This window comes from Gorilla gorilla, chromosome X, assembly GCF_029281585.2.
Source record: "Gorilla gorilla gorilla isolate KB3781 chromosome X, NHGRI_mGorGor1-v2.1_pri, whole genome shotgun sequence".
Lineage (NCBI taxonomy): Eukaryota > Metazoa > Chordata > Mammalia > Primates > Hominidae > Gorilla > Gorilla gorilla.
Window position 1 is genome coordinate 161,039,048 of NC_073247.2, and position 19,506 is coordinate 161,058,553.

General features: G+C 36.7%; 1 protein-coding gene across 1 annotated transcript; it reads right to left on the reverse strand.

Moving 5' to 3' along the window:
• Nucleotides 1-366: 366 nt before the first annotated feature.
• On the reverse strand, nucleotides 367-999 carry LOC129530014 (spermatid nuclear transition protein 3). The gene is made up of 2 exons (XM_055376196.1): nucleotides 827-999; nucleotides 367-639 (listed from the first exon to the last, which is right to left on the reverse strand). Exons 1-2 carry the CDS (start codon nucleotides 968-970, stop codon nucleotides 496-498), a joined length of 288 nt encoding a protein of 95 aa, XP_055232171.1. The 5' UTR covers nucleotides 971-999; the 3' UTR covers nucleotides 367-495.
• Nucleotides 1,000-19,506: the final 18,507 nt, after the last annotated feature.

Below are 19,506 nucleotides of genomic sequence, written 5' to 3' on the forward strand. Positions count from 1 at the left end.
CACCCAACACACATTACACTTCTCCCCATTTGTGTTCTGGCAACCTAAACCCTAATGTTATCCCCATGCACATACGCACAAATAGAAACACCAAGCCCATTTCTCTTCTTGCCTATGGGTTATAATGTTAAGAATGGAAATTTTTCTTCAGTGCTCAGTCCTCACCTAGTCCTTATCCCCAATGTTTGGCTCACGGTAGACCTGCAAATATGTCTACCTGTCAGTATATAAACCTACTGGCAGGTCAACCCCCTCCAATTCTCCTGGACCTCACTTTGCTTCTGTCTCACAAACTTGCCTCTTCCCTTCCTTCTCTCTTTTCCCACAATCAGATAACTTACAGAGATACATATACATGTTCTGAAATAAAGGGTTTTTCATAACATGTTGATTTTGTTTTAATTACCACCATCACTGTTTCATTATGCTGTTGTATCTTGTAGGAGTGTCATTTTTTTTTACAGCATCTTGGGCCTGGCCTGAGTGCTTTGGCTCCTACTCAATCATTGCTAGTGGCCGAAACTTCTTGGCTCTTTTCACTCTTTTTACCTTTTGTGGAATTTCTGTACTAGTACTAGACAATTTTTTTCTTGAACTCCCATGAAGCAGTCGTTTTATCACCCTCTGTATCTTCTTCACCTGAAAGGGCAATACAGTGATCACAAAGGGACCTTGTGTTCGAGGAAGGAGATAGGCACTGAATGAGAAGAGGAGCTTTGTAAAAAGGGACATGGGCTAATGAGGGGGTTTGTGCCAGGCAGGTAAAGCATAGGAGACATAGGTGAGGGTGGATCAAGAGAAAAGAGGGTGAGTGAGGTGGTCTCACCTTGCCCCCTTTTCTGGCCCTTGGTTGACAGGATTTCTTCATCTTGTTCTTCCCTTTTGTGCTTGAGATTAATTGTTTTGTGCTTGGGTTTGATTGTTCCATAACTTTGCTAGATCCCTTCAATTTTCTGGTAACTTTAGCCATGTTGAAACCCCACAGTAGTCTTCTCTACCAGCATATAAAATGCCCATCATCAGGACAATGAGGAGCCACACCCTTTAGCTTTATTTGTTCATCTAGGCACTTCCCCTGGCCAGTAGGGGTTAAAGGAGCTGTAGACATCACAAAGCACTCTTGGCTTCTGCCTAATGGTGGGGATGCTGGGGAGATCCAGATCCATGTCCTCTGGTTGGAGACAGGGGCATTTCCTTAACATCCCACTAAAAAGCCTTCCCCAAATGACCTGTAATCCTTTCTCATCACTTGTACAGATGGCAAGAAAAAAGTGATGCCTCCAAGTCTTTCTCCATAGCCACTCCCATTTCATTTTTATTTTGTTCTCTCCCATCCTTCATCATGACCTAATATTTTGGATATCTTACCTAAAATCTCTCCAAGAAAATGTGATTATATTTAAGTTTCTGTGTAGATATAAATCACCTCATTCCCCTTCAAAAGATTTATCTTATGCACCTTGAAGACAATTTCATTCTTGGCTACTACACAAAACTTCCCATCTCACCTTCCTTTTCCAATGTCTGTATAGACCTCTTCAGTTTTCTAGTTTCAGATTGACATAGCAGCTCTTATCAGTCATGAAAATATTGTGATACTGGCATAAGGACAGACATATAGACTAATAGAATAGAAGTAAGAGGCCAGAAATAAACCCACATATCTATGAACAATTGATTTCTAACAAGGGTTCAAAGACAAGTCAGTGGAGAAAGAATAGTTATTTCAACAAATGATATTGTGGCAACTGGATATTCACATGCAAAATAGTGAATTTGGACCCTAAATCACATCATATACACAAATTAATTTAAACTGGATCAAAGAGCTAAATATAAGACCTAAAACTATAAAATTATTTGAAGAAAACATAGGCAAAATTCTTCATGACCCTTCATTCAGCAATAGTGTCTTAGAGTATAACACCAAAGGCACAAGTAACAAAAGAAAAATTTGATAAGTTGACATCATCAAAATCAAAACCTTGTGATTCAACAGTTAAAATTAAGAAAGTGATAGACAATGCACAGAATGGGAAAAAATTTTTGCAGATCATACATCAGTAAGTGAAATTCATGTAAAATATATAATATAAAGAACTCTTACAACTCAATAATAATAATGTTACCCAACTTAAAAAGTGGACAAGGGGTAGGAAAAACATATCTCAAATGACCAATAAGCAGATAACGATATAGTCAGCATCAGTAGCCATCATGAAAATGCAAATCAAAACCACAATGAGATACTGCTTTACATGCACTAGGATGGTAATAATAAAAAACGACAGATAATAAGATTTGGTAAAGTTGTGAAAAACATTAGCCCTCATATCTTGTTTGTGGGAACATAAAGTGGTACACAAGTTTTAAAATATAGTCAGCCAGGTACCCAAAAAAAGCTAAACATAGAATTATCATATGATCCTGAATTCCCACTCCTAGGTATGTACCAAGAAAAATGAAAATTATATTCTCACAAAAACTTGTACATGAATGGTCATAGTAGCATTATTCCTAATGGCCAAAAGGTGGAAACAACCCAAATGCCCATCAACTTGAAAAATGGATAAATAAAATGTGGTATAGGAATATAACAGAATATTGTTTGGTCATAGAAAAAATGAAATACAGATATATGCACAACATGCATAAATGTGAAAATATTATGCTAAGTGAAAGAAGCCAGTCACAAAGGATTACATATTGTATGTTTCCATGGGTGCAGCACATCAACATGGCACATGCATACATATGTAACAAACCTGCATGTGGTGCACATGTACCCTAGAACTTAAAGTATAATTAAAAAGTATATATATAGAAGAAATATTCAAAATAGGCAAATTTATAGACAGAAAAGAGATTAGTAGTGCCTTAAGGTGATCAAGTAATGAGGAAATTTAGAGGTGACAACAAAGGGATGAAGTGGTGTTGTTTGGAATTATGAAAATATTCTAAAATTGATTGATTGAAGAGATGGCTGCCTAACTGTGCCTTTATTAAAAGCCATTGAATTGTCCACTTTAAATGATTGAATTGTATAATATGTAAATTATAACAAAGCTGTTAAAATTAATATGAATTTTCCTCATGAAAGGAATTCAATAGGTTTCAGGCTGGATGTGGTGGCTCACGCCTGTAATCCCAGCACTTTGGGAGGTCGAGGTGGGCGGATCATTTGAGGTCAGGAGTTCAAGACCTCCCTGGCCAACATGATGAAACCCCATCTCTACTAAAAATACAAAAATTAGCCAGGTGTGGTGGCACATTTCTGTAGTCCCAGCTACTCGGGAGGCTGAGGCAGGAGAATCTCTTGAACCCTGGAGGTGGAGGTTGCAGTGAGCTGAGATTGCACCACTGTGCTCCAGTATAAGCAACAGAGCAAGACGCCATCTCAAAAAATAAACAAACAAACAAACAGAAAGTAATTCAATAGGGTTTGAATCTCGGCTCTTCCACTTACAAGCTGTGTGACCTTAGGCAAATTAGTTTCCTTATCTGTAAAAGGGAGTTAATAACACCTACCTTATAAAGTTATTGTAAGGGTTAAATTAAATATTTTCAAACATGAAAATATGAAGACCCTAAAAATAAATCTGTGGACTCTTGAGAACATGTCTTTTGGACTCAAGTTTGAAAAACACTGCCACTTTAGTTCATAACGATCACAAATACCAGTGGTAAAGCAGACGCTGAAGTCACGTGTCACAATTCATTTATGAAGTGGTGCCCCAAATAATCCAGAATCCATGTATGCATTAAAATGTAAATAGAACATTTTATACTTACCATAGAGAACTCACTGACCCTAACATTCCCCTTAAGAATATATGCACAACAATTGAAATTTTTATATACTGCTGGAGGAGGGAGTGTAATGTTTTATAATTACTTTGGACAACTGGTTGAGCCAGTATCTACTAAAGTTAAAAATATCCATGCATTGTTATCAAATAATTCCACTCCTGGGGGAAGACATATATATATATATATATGTCATATATATTATGTATATTATATTATTATATATATTAAATATATTATTATATATAACATATTATATAATATATATTATATATTATATGTCTTATATATATTATATATATTATATATGTCTTATATATAATATATATAAGACATATATATATCGGATATTCTGATATATATATATCAGGATATCTGATATATATATATCAGATATGATATTCTGATATATATATATCAGATATTCTATTCTGATATATATATCAGAACAATAGATATATATTAACCTGAAAATGTATGAAGACAAAAGTACAAAAGTGCATAAATCATAAGTCAACACTCATATGTAACCATGACCCTGGTTGACACTTCCAGCATCCCAGAAGCCACCCTCACACCCTCAGATGTCTCCAAATCACTACTTCTGCTTCCTCCCCCCAAAAAATCAATCTTAACTTCTACAACATAGAGTAGTTGTGCTTTCTTTTAAACTTTATATATATGGAATTGTACAGCATATGTATTTTTTATGCTTGGCTTCCTTTGTGCAATACAATGTCTTTCAGGTTGATTGATACTGTGTGTATACTGGAGTTCAGTTTTGTCATTGCTGAATAGAATTAATTTTCATGTGACTGTATATGCATTTATTTATTCAACTATTGATGAACATTGAGTTTGTTTTCAAACGTCATGCAAAAATAAAGTTGAAAAAAAGACTTGTGTTGATAAAAGACCATGAAAATACTTCATTGCCAACAAATCAGCACTACAAAAACTACTTTTGAAAAAGTTCTCATCGTTAATCATTAGAAAAATGCTTAAATCAAAACCACAATAAGATATCACCTCAATTAAGTGGATTAAATTATCTAATCAAAAGATAGAGTGGTTAAATGGACCCCCCCAAAAAAAGAGCCAATTATATGCTCCCTACAAGAGACCCACTCTACCTTAAGGACACATATAGGTGAAGGAATGGACTAAGGTATTCCATGCAAATGGTAACCAAAATAGAGCATAGGTGGCTATACTTATGTCCAATAAAATATACTTCAAGTCAAAAACTGTCACAAGTGACAGATAAAATCATTATTTAATGATAAAGGGCTCAATTCATCAAGAGGACATAATAATTATAAATATGTATGCACAGAACATTGGCGCACCAGCACCTAAATATATAAAGCAAATATTAATGAACATTAATTAATAGATAACAATACAATAATAGTAGGGGATTTTGGTACCCAACTTTCAACAATGGACAGAAAAACTAGACAAAAAATTAATAAGAAAATACTGGAATTGAACTGCACTTTAGACAAAATAAACCTAACAGATATATACAGAACTTTCCATCCAATGGCAGCAGAATACACCTTCTTCTCTAGTCCACATGGATCATTCTTCAGGATAGACCACATGTGAGGCCACAAAATAAGTCTTAACAAATTTAAGATCAAATTCATCAAGTATTGTTTCCAACCATAATGGTATGAAACTAGCAATCAATAACATAAAATTTTAGAAATTTGACAAATATGTATAAACAGTATGCTCCTGAACAGCCAATGAGTCAAAGAAGAAATCAAAAGGGAAATTTAGAAATATATTGAGATAAATGACAATGAAAACAGCATATCAAATCCTATGATATGCAGCAAAAGTAGTTCTAGGATGAAAGTTCATATTAATAAATGCCTACATTATAAAAAGAAAGATTACAAATACAGAGCCTAACATTATGCCTCAAGGAACTAGAAAGGGAAGAAAAAGCTAAACTCAAATTTAGCAGAAGGAAAGCAATAAAGACAAGAATAAATATGAAAAATAGAAAATATAAAACCATAGAAAAAAGCAATAAAATTAAAAGTATTTTTCCTAGCTAAACTAGAAAAAAGAGAGAAGTCTTAGATATATAAAATCAGAAAACAAAGTGGTGATATTACAATAAACAACTCTGAAATAAAAAGAATCATAAAAAACTATTATAAACAATTATATGCCAACAAATTTGATAGCCCAAAGAATGGATAAACTCCTAGAAACACATAATTTCCAAGATTGAATCAAGAAGAAATAGAAGGCCTGAATAGACCACTAACAAAAATAATGAGGTAGTAATTTAAAACCTCCAGACAAAGAAAAGCTTAGAACCAGATAGCTTCACAGGTGAATACTACCAATCTTCAAAGAAGAATTAATACCGATACTTCTTAGATTCTTCAAAATAATAGGATGCATGGACTATTTCCTAACATATTTTATGAGGCCAGGGTCACCTTGAAAGCTAAGAATACAAAGACAATGCAAGAAAACAATGCTACAAGCCAACATCTCTCATTAACATTGATGCAAAAATCCCTAATAAAATATTAGCAATTGTATTTCAACACCACATGAAAAAGATTATACTTCATAGTAAAGTGGGATTTATCCCTGAGATCCAAGACTGATTTAACATTCTTGAATCAGTGTGATACATCACATTAACCAACGTAAGACAAACCCACATGATTATATCAGTTGATGCAAAAAAGTATTTGAGATATGGGAGGAAAATGGCAGATAGAAGACAGGACTAACACGCAGCTCCCACTTTGATGGACAAAACAGCATATGGAGAATCACACTGTGAATTTTTGATCCAAGAACCACTGCAGGAATATACCAGGACAACTGAAAGAATTCACAGATGCTTTGAAAGAAGTGGCTTGCCACGGCAAACTCCATGAGACAGCTGAAAAACTGTAAGTTCCCAAAGTGTGAGGGGTGGGGGGATGTACGCCTCCAAAAACACATCCCCACTGGAGAACCTGAAAATCCAAATCACAGGAAAGGATTTAACCTTACTTAGAGATGAAACGGATTTAGGGAGCCAAGCAAAATATAAAAGTAGAAGAAGCAGTGAGAAGAGCCCTGTAGATCCTTCCAGTCCCCAGCTCAAGCCCAGGGAAGCCATTTCTGACATTATCTCACAGGTGTCCTTGGGGAGGGCAGCCAATATAATTTGGGAGGGGCCATAGGGTGAAGGAAGCTTCTAGTTTAACTTTGTAATGATTTCAACTGAGCATGAATTTTCCTAAGCAGGATACAGGAATGGGGCAAATGAGAAGTGCAGATATGAGTGCAGAAGCTGCAGCTGATGGTGCAGGCAAGTGGGGAGGGGTGAAGCCTGAGAGGCCTGCTTGCTTTCATAGCAGGGTGGCTTGTAGCCTGGGGCAAGATCTTAGCCCTGCTCACCAGCTGCCTGGATATAAACTCAGTGCTATTGATGGAGCATGGCAGGAGTGACACTGGCCTTGCTTGATGCATAGGAGCTGGGTGAGGCCTGTCACTGCCAGCTTTCCCCTACTTCCTTCGTGACTTATATTACATAGCATAGGCAGCCATAATTCCCCTGGGATCATAACTCCATTGGCCTGAGAACCATGCCCCCATCCCCCACAGTGGCCACAGCTAGCCCCACCCAAGGAGAGTCTGAGCTCAGAACCACCTACCCTGCCCCACCTGATCATTTTTCTCTATCTACCCTGATAGCCAAAAACAAAAGACATAAATGCTTGGCAACTCTAAACTCATAAACTATGGTTCCACCCATTGCCCAAGAAACCCGATTACTTATCCTGACCAATGTAGTGTAAGCTCATATCCCCTTCTACTACCGCAGCTGGTGCTCTCTTGAGAGTACCACCTCCTGGCTGGTGGCCAACAAATTCAAGCCATTATGGCAACTCATAACAGTACAACCCTGCTCCAAAGAAGGAGTAAACAACAGCTAATTCAACTGCCTGCAACACCATGGTATGGCTAACCAGGGCTTCTGAGTCTGTTTAGGTGACAACATCACTGCTAGCATAATCAGCATTCCAGAACAACAGTTCACTAAACAAAACTACAGCCAAGGACTCCCACTGAGTCCACTTCACTCCCCTGCCACCTTCACCAGAACAGGTGCTGGTATCCGTGGCTGAGAGACTGGAAGACAGATCACAACACAGGACTTTTTGGATATATTCCCCAGCAGCAGCTGGGAGCCCAGTAGCCCTACTGGGTGGCTAGACCCAGTAGGACAAAAACAATCACTGCAGTCTGGCTCTCAGGCAACCCCACCCCAAGGGGAAAGGGGAGAGCACCACATCAAGGGATCACCCCATGAGACAAAAGAATTTGAACAGCAGCCCTTCAGTTTGATATCTTTCCATTGAAAACAGTCTCCCAAATGAGAAGGAACCAGAAAAGTAATTCTTGTCATATGACAAAACAAAGTTCTATAACACCCCCAAAAGATCACACTAGTTCTCCAGCAATGAATCTAAACCAAGAAGAAATCTCTGAATTGCCAGATAAAGAATTCAGAAGGTGGATTATTAAGCTACTCAAGGAGCTACCAGAGGAAGGTGGAAACCAACTGAAGGACACAAAAAACAATACAGGATATGGATGAAAAAGTCTCCAGAGAAATAGATTTCCCAAAGAAAAGACATTCACAACTTCTGGAAATGAAAGATACACTTTAGAGAAATGCAAAATACACTGGAAAGGTTTGATAATACAATTCAAAAAGTAGATGAAAGAACTTCAGAACTTGAAGACAAGGCTTTCAAATTAACCCAAGCCAACAAAGATAAAGAAAAAAGAATTTAAGAAAATGAACAAGGCCTCCAAGAAATTTGGGATTATGTTAAATGACCAAACATAAAAATAATTGGTGTTCCTGAGGAACAAGAGAAATTTAGAAGTTTGAAAACCTTATTTGAGGAAATAATGGAGGAAAATGTCCCTGGTCTTTCTAGGGATCTAGACATTCAAATAGAAGAAGCACAAAGAATACCTGGAAAACTCATCACAAAAAGATCATCACCTAGGCACATAGTCATCAGGTTATCTAAAGTCAAGACAAAGGAAAGGATCGTAAGTGTTGTGAGGCAAAAACATCAGGTAATCTATGGGGAAAAAAAACCTATCAGATTGACAGCAGATTTCTCAGCAGAAACCCTACATGCCAGAAGGAATTGGGGTCTTGTCCTAAACCTTCTTAAGGAAAATAGTTATCAGCCAAAAATGTTGTATCCAGCAAAACTAAGCATCATGAATGAAGGAAAGATAGTCTTTCAGACAAACAAATGCTGAGAGAATTCACCACTATCAAGCAAGCACTACAAAAAAAATGCTAAAAGGAGTTAAAAATCTTGAAACAAAACCTCAAAATACACCAAAATAGAACCTCCTTAAAGCATAAATCTCACAGGGCTTATAAGATGATAATACAATGGAAAAACAAAACAAAACAAAACAAGGTATTCAGGCAACAACCAGCGTGATGAATAAAACAGTGCCTCCCATCTTAACACTAAGTTTGGATGTAAAGGGCCTAAATGTTCCACTTAAAAGACACAAAATGGCAGAATGGATAAAATCCACCAACCAAGTATCTGCTGTCTTCAAGAGACTCACCTAACACATAAGGACTCACATAAACTTAAGGTATAGAGGTGGAAAAAGATATTTCATGTAAATGGAAACCAAAAGCGAGCAGGAGTAGCTTTGCTTATATCAGGCAAAACAGACTTTAAAGCAACAACAGTTAAAAAACAAAAAGAGGGACATTATATAATGATAAAAGGATTAGTCCAACAGGAAAATATTACAATTCTAAATATACATGCACCTAATACTGGAGCTCCCAAATTTATAAAGCAATTACTACTAGACATAAGAAATGAAATAGACAACAACGCAATAATAGTGGAAGAATTCAATACTCTTCTGAGAGCACTAGATAGGTCATCAAGACAGAAATTCAACAAAGAAACAATAGACTTAAACTACACCCTAGAACAAATTGACTTAACAGATATTTACTGAGCATTCTAGCCAACAACTGCAGAATATACATACTTATTCCCCAAGACAGACCATATGAGAGTCCACAAAACAAGTCTCAATAAATTTAAAAAATTTGAAATTTTATCAAGTACTCTCTCAGACCACAGTGGAGTAAAATTGGAAATTAACTCCAAAAGGAACCCTCAAAACTATACAAATACATGGAAATTAAATAACCTGATCATGAATGATCTTAGGGTCAACAATGAAATCAAGATGGAAATTTAAAAATTCTTTGAACCGAATGATAATATGACACAGTCTATCAAAATCTCTGGGATACAGCAAAAGAGGACTACGAGGAAAGTTCATAGCATTAAATGCCTACATCAAAAAGTCTGAAAGAGCACAAATAGAAAATCTAAGCTCAAACCTTACGGAACTAGAGAAATAAGAACAAACCAAACCCAAACCCAGCAGAAGAAAAGAAATTACAAAAATCAGAGCAGAAATAAATGAAATTGAAACAAACAAAAATAAATACAAAAGATAAATGAAACAAAAAACTGGTTCTTTGAAAAGATAAACAAAATCGATAGACTGCTAGTGAGATTAACCAAGAAAAGATGAGAGAAGATCCAAATAAGCTCAACTAGAAATGAAATGGGAGATATTGCAACCAATACCACAGAAATACAAAAGATCATTCAAGGCTACTATGAACACCTTTATGCACAAAAACTAGAAAACCTAGAGGAGGTGGATAATTTCCTAGAAATATACAACCCTCCTAGATTAAAACAGGAAGAAATAGAAACTCTGAATAGACCAAAAACAAGTAGCAAGATTGAAACAGTAAGAAAAAAAAATTGCCAACAAAAAAAAGTCCAGGACCAGATGGATTCACAGCTGAATTTTATCAGACATTCCAAGAAGAATTTGTACCAATCCTACTGAAGCTATTCCAAAAGATAGAGAAAGGGGAAATCCTCCCTAAATCATTCTACAAATCCAGTATTACCCTAATACCAAAACCAGGAAAGGACATAACAAAAAAAAAAGAAAATTGCAGACCAATATCCCCAATGAACATAGATGCAAAAATCCTCAACAAAATATTAGCTAACTGAATCCAACTGCATATCCAAAAAAATAATACACCATGATCAAGTGGGTTTCATACCAGGGACACAGGGATGATTTAACATACACAAGTCAGTAAATGTGATACACCACATAAACAGAATTAAAAACCAAAATTCTATGATCATCTCAATAGATGCAAAAAAAGCATTGACAAAACCCAGCATCCCTTTATGATTAAAACACTCAGCGAAATAGGTATAGATGAGAAATATCTTGAGGTAATAAAAGCCATCTATGACAAGCCCACAGTCAACATTATATCAAATGGGGAAAAGTTGAAACATTCCCCCTGAGAACTGGAACAAGACAAGGGTGCTAATTTTCACCACATGATGAATAGAACCATACCTCACATAGTACTGGAAGTCCTAGCCAGAGCAGTCAGACAAGAGAAAGAAATAAAGGGCATCCAAATTAGTAAACAGGAAGTCTAAGAGTAACTGATTACTGATGATATGACTATATACCTAGAAAACCCTAAAGACTCATTCAAAAAGCTCCTAGATCTGATAAATGAACTCAGTAAAGTCTCAGAATACAAAATCAATGTAAAAAATCAATAGCACTGCTATACACTAACAGTGTCCAAGCTGAGAATCAAATCAATAATTCAATCCCTTTTACAATAGCTACAAAATAAAATAAAATACTTAGGAATATACCTAACCAAGGAGATGAAAGATCTTTACAAGGAAAACTATAAAACACTGCTAAAAGAAATCATAGACAACATGAACAAATGAAAACACATCCTATGCTCGTGGATAAATAGAATCAATATTGTGAAAATGACCATATTACCTAAAGGAATGTATAAATTTAATGCAATTCTCATCAAAATGCCATCATCAATCTTCACAGAACTAGAAAAAACAATCCTAAAATTCATATGGAACAAAGAAAGAGCCCACATATTCACAAGACTAAGCAAAAAGAACAAATCTGGAAGCATCACATTACCTGACTTCAAACTATACATGGCTATAGTTACCAAAACATCATGGCACTGTTATAAAAACAGGCAAGTAGACCAATGGAACAGAATAGAGCAACCAGAAATAAAGCCAAATACTTATAGTCAACTGATCTTTGACAAAGCAAACAAAAACATAAAGTGGGAAAAGGACACCCTATTAAGCAATGGTGCTGGGATAACTGGCAAGCCACACGTAATAGAATAAAGCTGTATCCTAATCTCTCACCTTATACAAAAAGCAACTCAAGATTGATCAAAGACTTAAATCTAAGACATGAAAACAAAAATTCTAAAAGACAACATCAGAAAAACTCTTGCAGACATTGGCTTAGGCAAAGAGTTCATGACCAAAAAACCAAAAGCATATGCAACAGAAACAAAGATTTAAAAAGGGGAGACTTAATTAAACTCAAAAGCTTCTGCACAGCAAAAGAAATTATCAGTAGAGTAAACAGACAACCCACAGGTTGGGAGAAAATCTTCACAATCTATGCATCCAACAAAGGAATAATATCCAGAATCCACAAGGAACTCAAATAAATTAGCAAGAAATAAACAAATAATTTTATCAAAAAGTGGACTAAGGACATGAATACACAATTCTCAAAAGAAGGTATACAAATGGTCAACAAACATATGAAAAAATGCTCAACATCAGTAATGATCAGGAAAATGCAAATCAAAACCACAATGTGATAGCACCTTACTCCTGTAAGAATGGCCATAATTTAAAAATAGATAAATAGATGTTGCCATGGATGTGATGAAAAGGGAACACTTTTACACTGCTGGTGGGAATGTAAACTAGTACAACCACTATGGAAAACAGTGTGGAGATTCCTTAAAGAAATAAAGTAGAACTACCATTTGGTCCAGCAATCCCACTACTTGGTATCTACCCAGAGGAAAAGCAGTCATTATAAGAAAAAGACATGTGCACATGCATGTTTATAGCAGCACAATTCTCAATTGCAAAAATATGGAACCAGCCTATATGCCCATCAACCAATGAGTGGATAAAGAAAATGTGGTGTACATATATGCCATGGAATACTACTCAGCCACAAAAAGAAATGAAATAATGGCATTAGCAGCAACCTGGACAGAGTTGGAGACTATTATTATAAGTGAAATAACTCAGGAATGGAAACCCAAATATCATATGTTCTCACTTATAAGTGGGAGCTAAGCTATGAGGACACAAAAGTGTAAGAGTGATATAATGAACTGTGGGGAATTGGGGGGAAGGGGCTGAGGGATTAAAGACTACACATTGGATGCAGTGTACACTGCTTGGATGATGGGTGCACCAAAATCTCAGAAATCACCATTAAGGAACTTATCTGTGTATCCCAACACCAGCTGTTCCCCCAAAACTATCAATATAATAATAAGAAGAAAAACAAAAAATATTTGACCAAGTTCAACATTCATTCTTGATTAAAAAAAAAACTTTTAACAATTTAGATAAAGAATAAAAGGTCATCAAAATAACAAAAGTCAATTATGAAAAACCCACAGTTAACATCACAATCAACGTTGAGAAACTGTAAACTTTTTCTCTAAGAACTACTACAAGGCAGGGTGCCCATTCTTGAAACTTTCATTCAACACAGTACCGGAAGTACTATCATGAGCAATTAGACAAGAGAAAGAATTAAAAGATATACAAATTGGGTAGGAAGAAATAAAATTATCTCTATTTGCAGATGACATGATACTATATGTAGAAAAACACAAAGACTCTGCCAAAAAACTGTTAGGCCTAATAAATGAATTCAGTAATGTTGCAAGTTATAAAATTAACAAACAAAAATTTATGGCATTTCAAGCTACAGTAATCAAAACAGCATGCTACTTGCATAAAAGCAGACACATAGACCAATGGAACAAAATAGAGTAACCCAGAAACAAATCCACACACCTACAGTGAACTCATTTTCAACAAAGGTGACGAGGACATACATTGGGGAAAAGACAATCTCTTCAATAAATAGTGCTGGCAAAATTAGATATCCACATGCAGAAAAAGGGATCTAGACCCTTATCTCTCACCGTATACAAAAATCAAATCAAAATGCATTAAATACTTAAATCTAAGACCTCAAACCAAGAAGCTCCCACAAGAAAACATTGGGGAAAATCTCTAGGACATTGGTCTGGGCAAAGAATAGTTGAATAATACCCCACAAGCACAGACAGCCAAACCGAAAATGGACAAATGTGGTCATAACAAGTTAAAAAGACTCCGCACAGCAAAAGAAACAATCAACAAAGAGGCAAACCACAGAATGGAACAAAATATTTACAAAGTACCCATCTGACAAGAGATTAATAACTAGAATATTTATGGAGCTAAAACAACTATATAGGAAAAAAACCTACTAATCCAATCAAAAATGGGCAAAAGATTTGAATAGACATTTCTCAAAAGAAGACATACAAATGGCATATGACCTAAAACCATAAAACTCCAAAAAGAAAATAAAGGGGAAAATATTGAGATTGGCCTTGGCAATGATTTCTTGAGTATCACAACTTAAGCTCAGGCTACAAAAGAAAAAATAAATAAATGAGACCACATCAAACTAAAAAGCTTTTTCACAGCAAAGAAAACAATTACCAAAATAAAAAGGCAACCTACAGACTGGGAAAAATATTTACAAACCATGCATCAGATAAGAGGTTAACATCCAAGCTATATAAGGAACTCATACAACTCAGTAAGAAGAAAATATATTACCTGATTTAAAAATGGGCAAATGGCTGGGCTCTGTGCTGGGTGCCTGTAATCCCAGCTACTGGGGAGGTTGAAGAAGGAGAATGGCTTAACCCCGAACCCAGGAGGTGGAGGTTGCAGTGAGCCAAGGTAGTGCAACTGCATTTCAGCCTGGGCGACAGAGTGAGACTTTGTCTCTAAATAAATAAATAAATAAAACCTGGAAATGGACTTGAATAGACATTTCTCCAAAGATGACATTAAAATGGCCAACAGGTACGTGAAAAGGTGCTCAACACCACTAACCATCAATAAAATGCATATCAAAATCACTAAGAGATACCACCTTACACCTGTTAGGATAGTTATTCTCAAAGACACAAGCGATAACAAGTGTTGGCAAAAATCTGGAGAAAATGGGACCCTTGTACACTGTTGGTAGAAAGGTACATTGGTGCAGTCATTATAAAAAAAACAGTATGGAGTTTCCTAAAGTTCATCTCCTCTGTTGACGCATTGTGTCCAGCTTCTCACCTGAAGTCCAACACAGTGGGCCTCCACCTTGGTTGCATATTGGAATTACCAGAGGCTTAAAAATTACTGATGTCTGAGCTTCATCTCTGGATATCCTAACAGACTTTGTCTGGTAATCAGAAGAAAAGAAAACAGTTGATTCTAATGTATACACAAGATGGACAACCACTAATCTAGACAGATTCGGAGTGGGGGACTTTGATGAAGTCTGCCAACAAAAGGGGCTAAGATAAGGGGTGCATTTTAAGGGCCTGAAATAAAGTGGCTGGCGAGATTGGAGAGGACATTGAATCAGCTGAGCTTGGTGATAATGGGGGTCAGGGCAGGGAGTCCAGCGTAGCTTCCAGGGTCCTGGCTTAGACAGCAGGAAGGATGAGGCAGGGAAGACTGGAGATAGGAAAAGTACTTGCAAGGGGAGACATATTACACTTGAGATGCCTGTTAGAGTTCCATATAAAGATGGTGAGTATGGAGTTGGACACAGTAGTCTGGAGCTTGGGGAAAGAGCCACTGCGCAGGTAAATTTGCATATCATTTAAAGACTGAGGGATTGGTGAAACCACCCTAGGGAGGAAGTATAGAAAAGAAGAAAGCTCAGAAACAAACCTTTTGAGTACTCCAATACTGGCTTGGGAAACTAAAACACAAAGTGATTTTTAAAAGCAGCCAATATCTATTAGACAATTTGGGCTAAGCACTGTTCTAAAGGCTTTACTTGCTTTAACTCATTTAATCCTCTCAACAGGTCTATGAGTTAGGTCATAACTAACTCTAAAAGTTAATTTTAGAGAGAGAAAGTTCTCCACTGAGAACTTTCAAGTTCAGTCCCTATTCCTTTCCCTTTGCCCCACATTTGAGCAAGATAGGTGCTTTGTCCCTCGGTACCAGTAGAAATTGCAAACCATTAAAAGACCAACCCCATGCGTAAACCTTCACCCCAGCTCCACCCTTAACCACAATAAAAACCCAAAGCCACCCACCACTACTTCACTCCTAATTCACTCCAGACAGAGCATAAGCCTTTCTCTTTGGGGAATACTTTTGCTGTTTACTATGTGAGTAATAAACCGTATGCTTTTCCTATGGCTGCTGTAAATTACCACAAAATTAGTGTCTTAAAACAACAAAAAAATTATTTTCTCACACTTCTAGAAGGCAGGAGTCCAAAATCAGTTTCACTTGTCTGAAATCAAGGTGTTGACAGGACTATACTCCATGCAGAGGCTCTATGGGAGGACCTGTTCTTTGCCACTTCAAGCCTCTGATGGCTGCTTGTATCCCTTGGCTTGTGACTGCATCACTCTAATCCTCAAAACCAGCATCTTCAAGTCTCTATCTGCTCGTCTTTATATTGGCGTCTCTTCTGTGTGTTTGTAAAATCTTTCTCTGCCTCCTTCTTATAAGGATACATGTCATTGCATTTCTGTATCACTCAGATAATCCAGGATAATCTCCCTATCTCAAGATCCTTAATCACAGAAAAATCCACAAAGGCTCTATTTTCAAATATGTTGACATTTTCAGTTTCCAAGGATTAGAATCTGACATATTCTGGGGCTCTATTTCAGCCTACTGCAACATCTATTGGTGCCCATGTGTCATTTGTCCCAACATCCATAAACCTTCGGGGTGAACATTACATAGTGTCCAGCAGGGGATTCTAAGCCCTCAAATAAAACAATAATATTAGCAGTTTGCAGATGATTGAACTGAAGGAACACTGGAGGTTGGGGAATTGGAGAAAGATGTGTTTGGTTTTGTTTTCTTTCAACAGGACTACTCCCTCATTTCCTAGAAAACTCTTGAGTCCTTAACAGCAAGCCCACAAGAAGTGAAAAGGCTATCTGGGGTACAATACGCTGGCTTGGAAGTGTTGGGGGGAACAAAATAAAGAGATATCTAGACTCAAAGGAGCATACTAATTCATAATTATAGAATTAGCTGATTGCACTGTGACCAGAGAAAATACTCTGAATGCATTCAGGGAACTAGCAACTGTCTACAAAGCTGGAGTGGATTTTCAGGTCTATTTGTACAGAATTAAAGCTACGGTTGTTCTATATCATCCTACTTTTAAGAAGCAGCAGATATTCAATTTACATCAGTAGTTACCTTGACAGTAGTTACTTTTGAGTTCTGTTTTTCCTAATTATTAGGCTTACTCTGACATTTTGTTCTTTATAATTCTTTATCAGCACCTCCTGCAGTTTCCTGTGACAGTTTATCTAGTGCATATGATTAGTTGTATCCTTCAACAGTTTTCAGTGAGTTTAGATTAAGTTCACTTTCCCCACGAAGTCAGAATACTGGGTCCACACTGCCACTAACTTACTATGTGACATAGAATAATCCCTTCTTCTATTCAGGTTTCAAGTTTTGCATCTGAACGGCAAGGGAAGTGTACAGCCCTGTTTGAAAGTGTACTGTCCTTTATGGCTGCTGAAGCATCCTAGACTCACCCCAGAGAGAGATAATTATAAACAAGCGTCATGATGCAAACGGAAACATAAGCATGCCTCTTAAACCACAGTACTGCTGACCAACACAGGAGGCTGGTGCCTCTGCAAGGTCTCAAGGTGATCCTAAATTCTACTACATGGCATTAGGCATAGAAAGGCAATCATTCTTGGAAGGACTGTAACAGATCTCATTCTTGGCAATTACTGTAGGTGGGAATGAGAAAATTCTTTTATGTTGAACAAAAGCCTTTAGGTCTTTTCCAAGCAGTGGAAAACTGCCTAGATGGACACACCAAACCACCCTGATGGAAGAATTTGGAATGTCTAATTTAAAAAACAGGCACATGGCAATGCAATGAAGGCCTCTGCCTCTTTTCCATTTCTTTTCCTCTACCCTGCTTGCTCCACTGTGTTTAAACAATGTTCTCTGGAAATTTGAAAGCTTCACTGTAATCATTTTTATTAGGTTTAAGCAAGTATTAAATTAATTAGCAAAATACAGCAGTCAAATAACCAGCTTAATGTGCTCATGGGGTATACAGCCTTTAAAGAGTCTATTCCACTTGAATTAAGCCACCTCCTTCTAGCATAGGACAGTAAGGAGAGCATGGGTTTTGAGCCTGATAATGCTGGGCTGGAATCTCAGCTCTATTGCTTTCTATGTGACCTTGGGCAAGTTGCTTAACCTTTCTGGGCCTCCATTTTCTCATTTATAAAATCAGCTACTCACTATGTTAAGTGGTTTACATGAATTGTATCATTTAATCTCACAGTAACTTCTGAGTTGAGTGTCATCTGCTTTTTGCAACAATTAAGTGAGATCACTCAGGTGAGCATATACTCAGGTGAGATACTCAGGTGAGTACATAGTAGGTATTCAAGAAAATTGTAGCCAGTTGTTACTATATGCTCAGCTTTATGCTGTGGAAAAAAATCATGAAGTATTTACTCATCAAGTATAAATTGAACACATCATATGTGCTTATTTAAAAAGCAGAGAAGCAATGTCCAAAGGAAGACCATGATTCAGTTTCTGAATCTTGACTGGTTCTCTTTTTGGAAGGGTTTGAATGAGGTTGGATTAAACACCCCTGCTGGACAGATGAGCCCCAAGAGTCACAGGGCTAAATATAAACCAAATGAAAGGCAAACAAGACTTGAGACATTCAAGTAGTCTCTGCAAGAGAAGACAGGGGCTTGCATTCCTCTCCCACAAAATCTTTACAGCATGATCTCCCCTCAAGTTGGCCTCGATTGATTGACCACATCCCTCCCCTCTCACTGTCTGTCTCAAATGCTCCTTGCAGAGCTTGCCAACCTCCTACTCTTTGATCTTCCTGGCCTTCTTCAGGTTATTCCCCAGTTCTGACGGAAGACTTACATTTACATTGAAATTCAACTCATCCTACAAGTTTGAATGGCACCCCCCTGAGGATGGTATCAAGATTGAAGGTTGAGGCTTTATATGGCATATGGTGAAAATAATTGCTCTTTAATATAATGAGAACTGATTGGAGTAGTTTGATCCCTATTAAAAGCATCACAAATGTATGGTTAATTTTCTAAATAAAAGTAAGAGTGATATGTATGTAGTATGCATAAACCAATTATAAACACAAAGCAATTAATAAAATGTTAGCACTACCTATCAGATGTCAGCTTATTGCCAGATACCAATAATGTGTAACCTTAGGTATCTATATAATATACATACTGTGCTGCATAGATTAACATACAAATACTTTTTAATTACATGATTACATGTGACTTATAGATTTATATATGAAGAAAACACAGTTAACCAATGAAAAAACTATAAAGATGGCTGAGGCACTAAATAGCCTAAATAATAA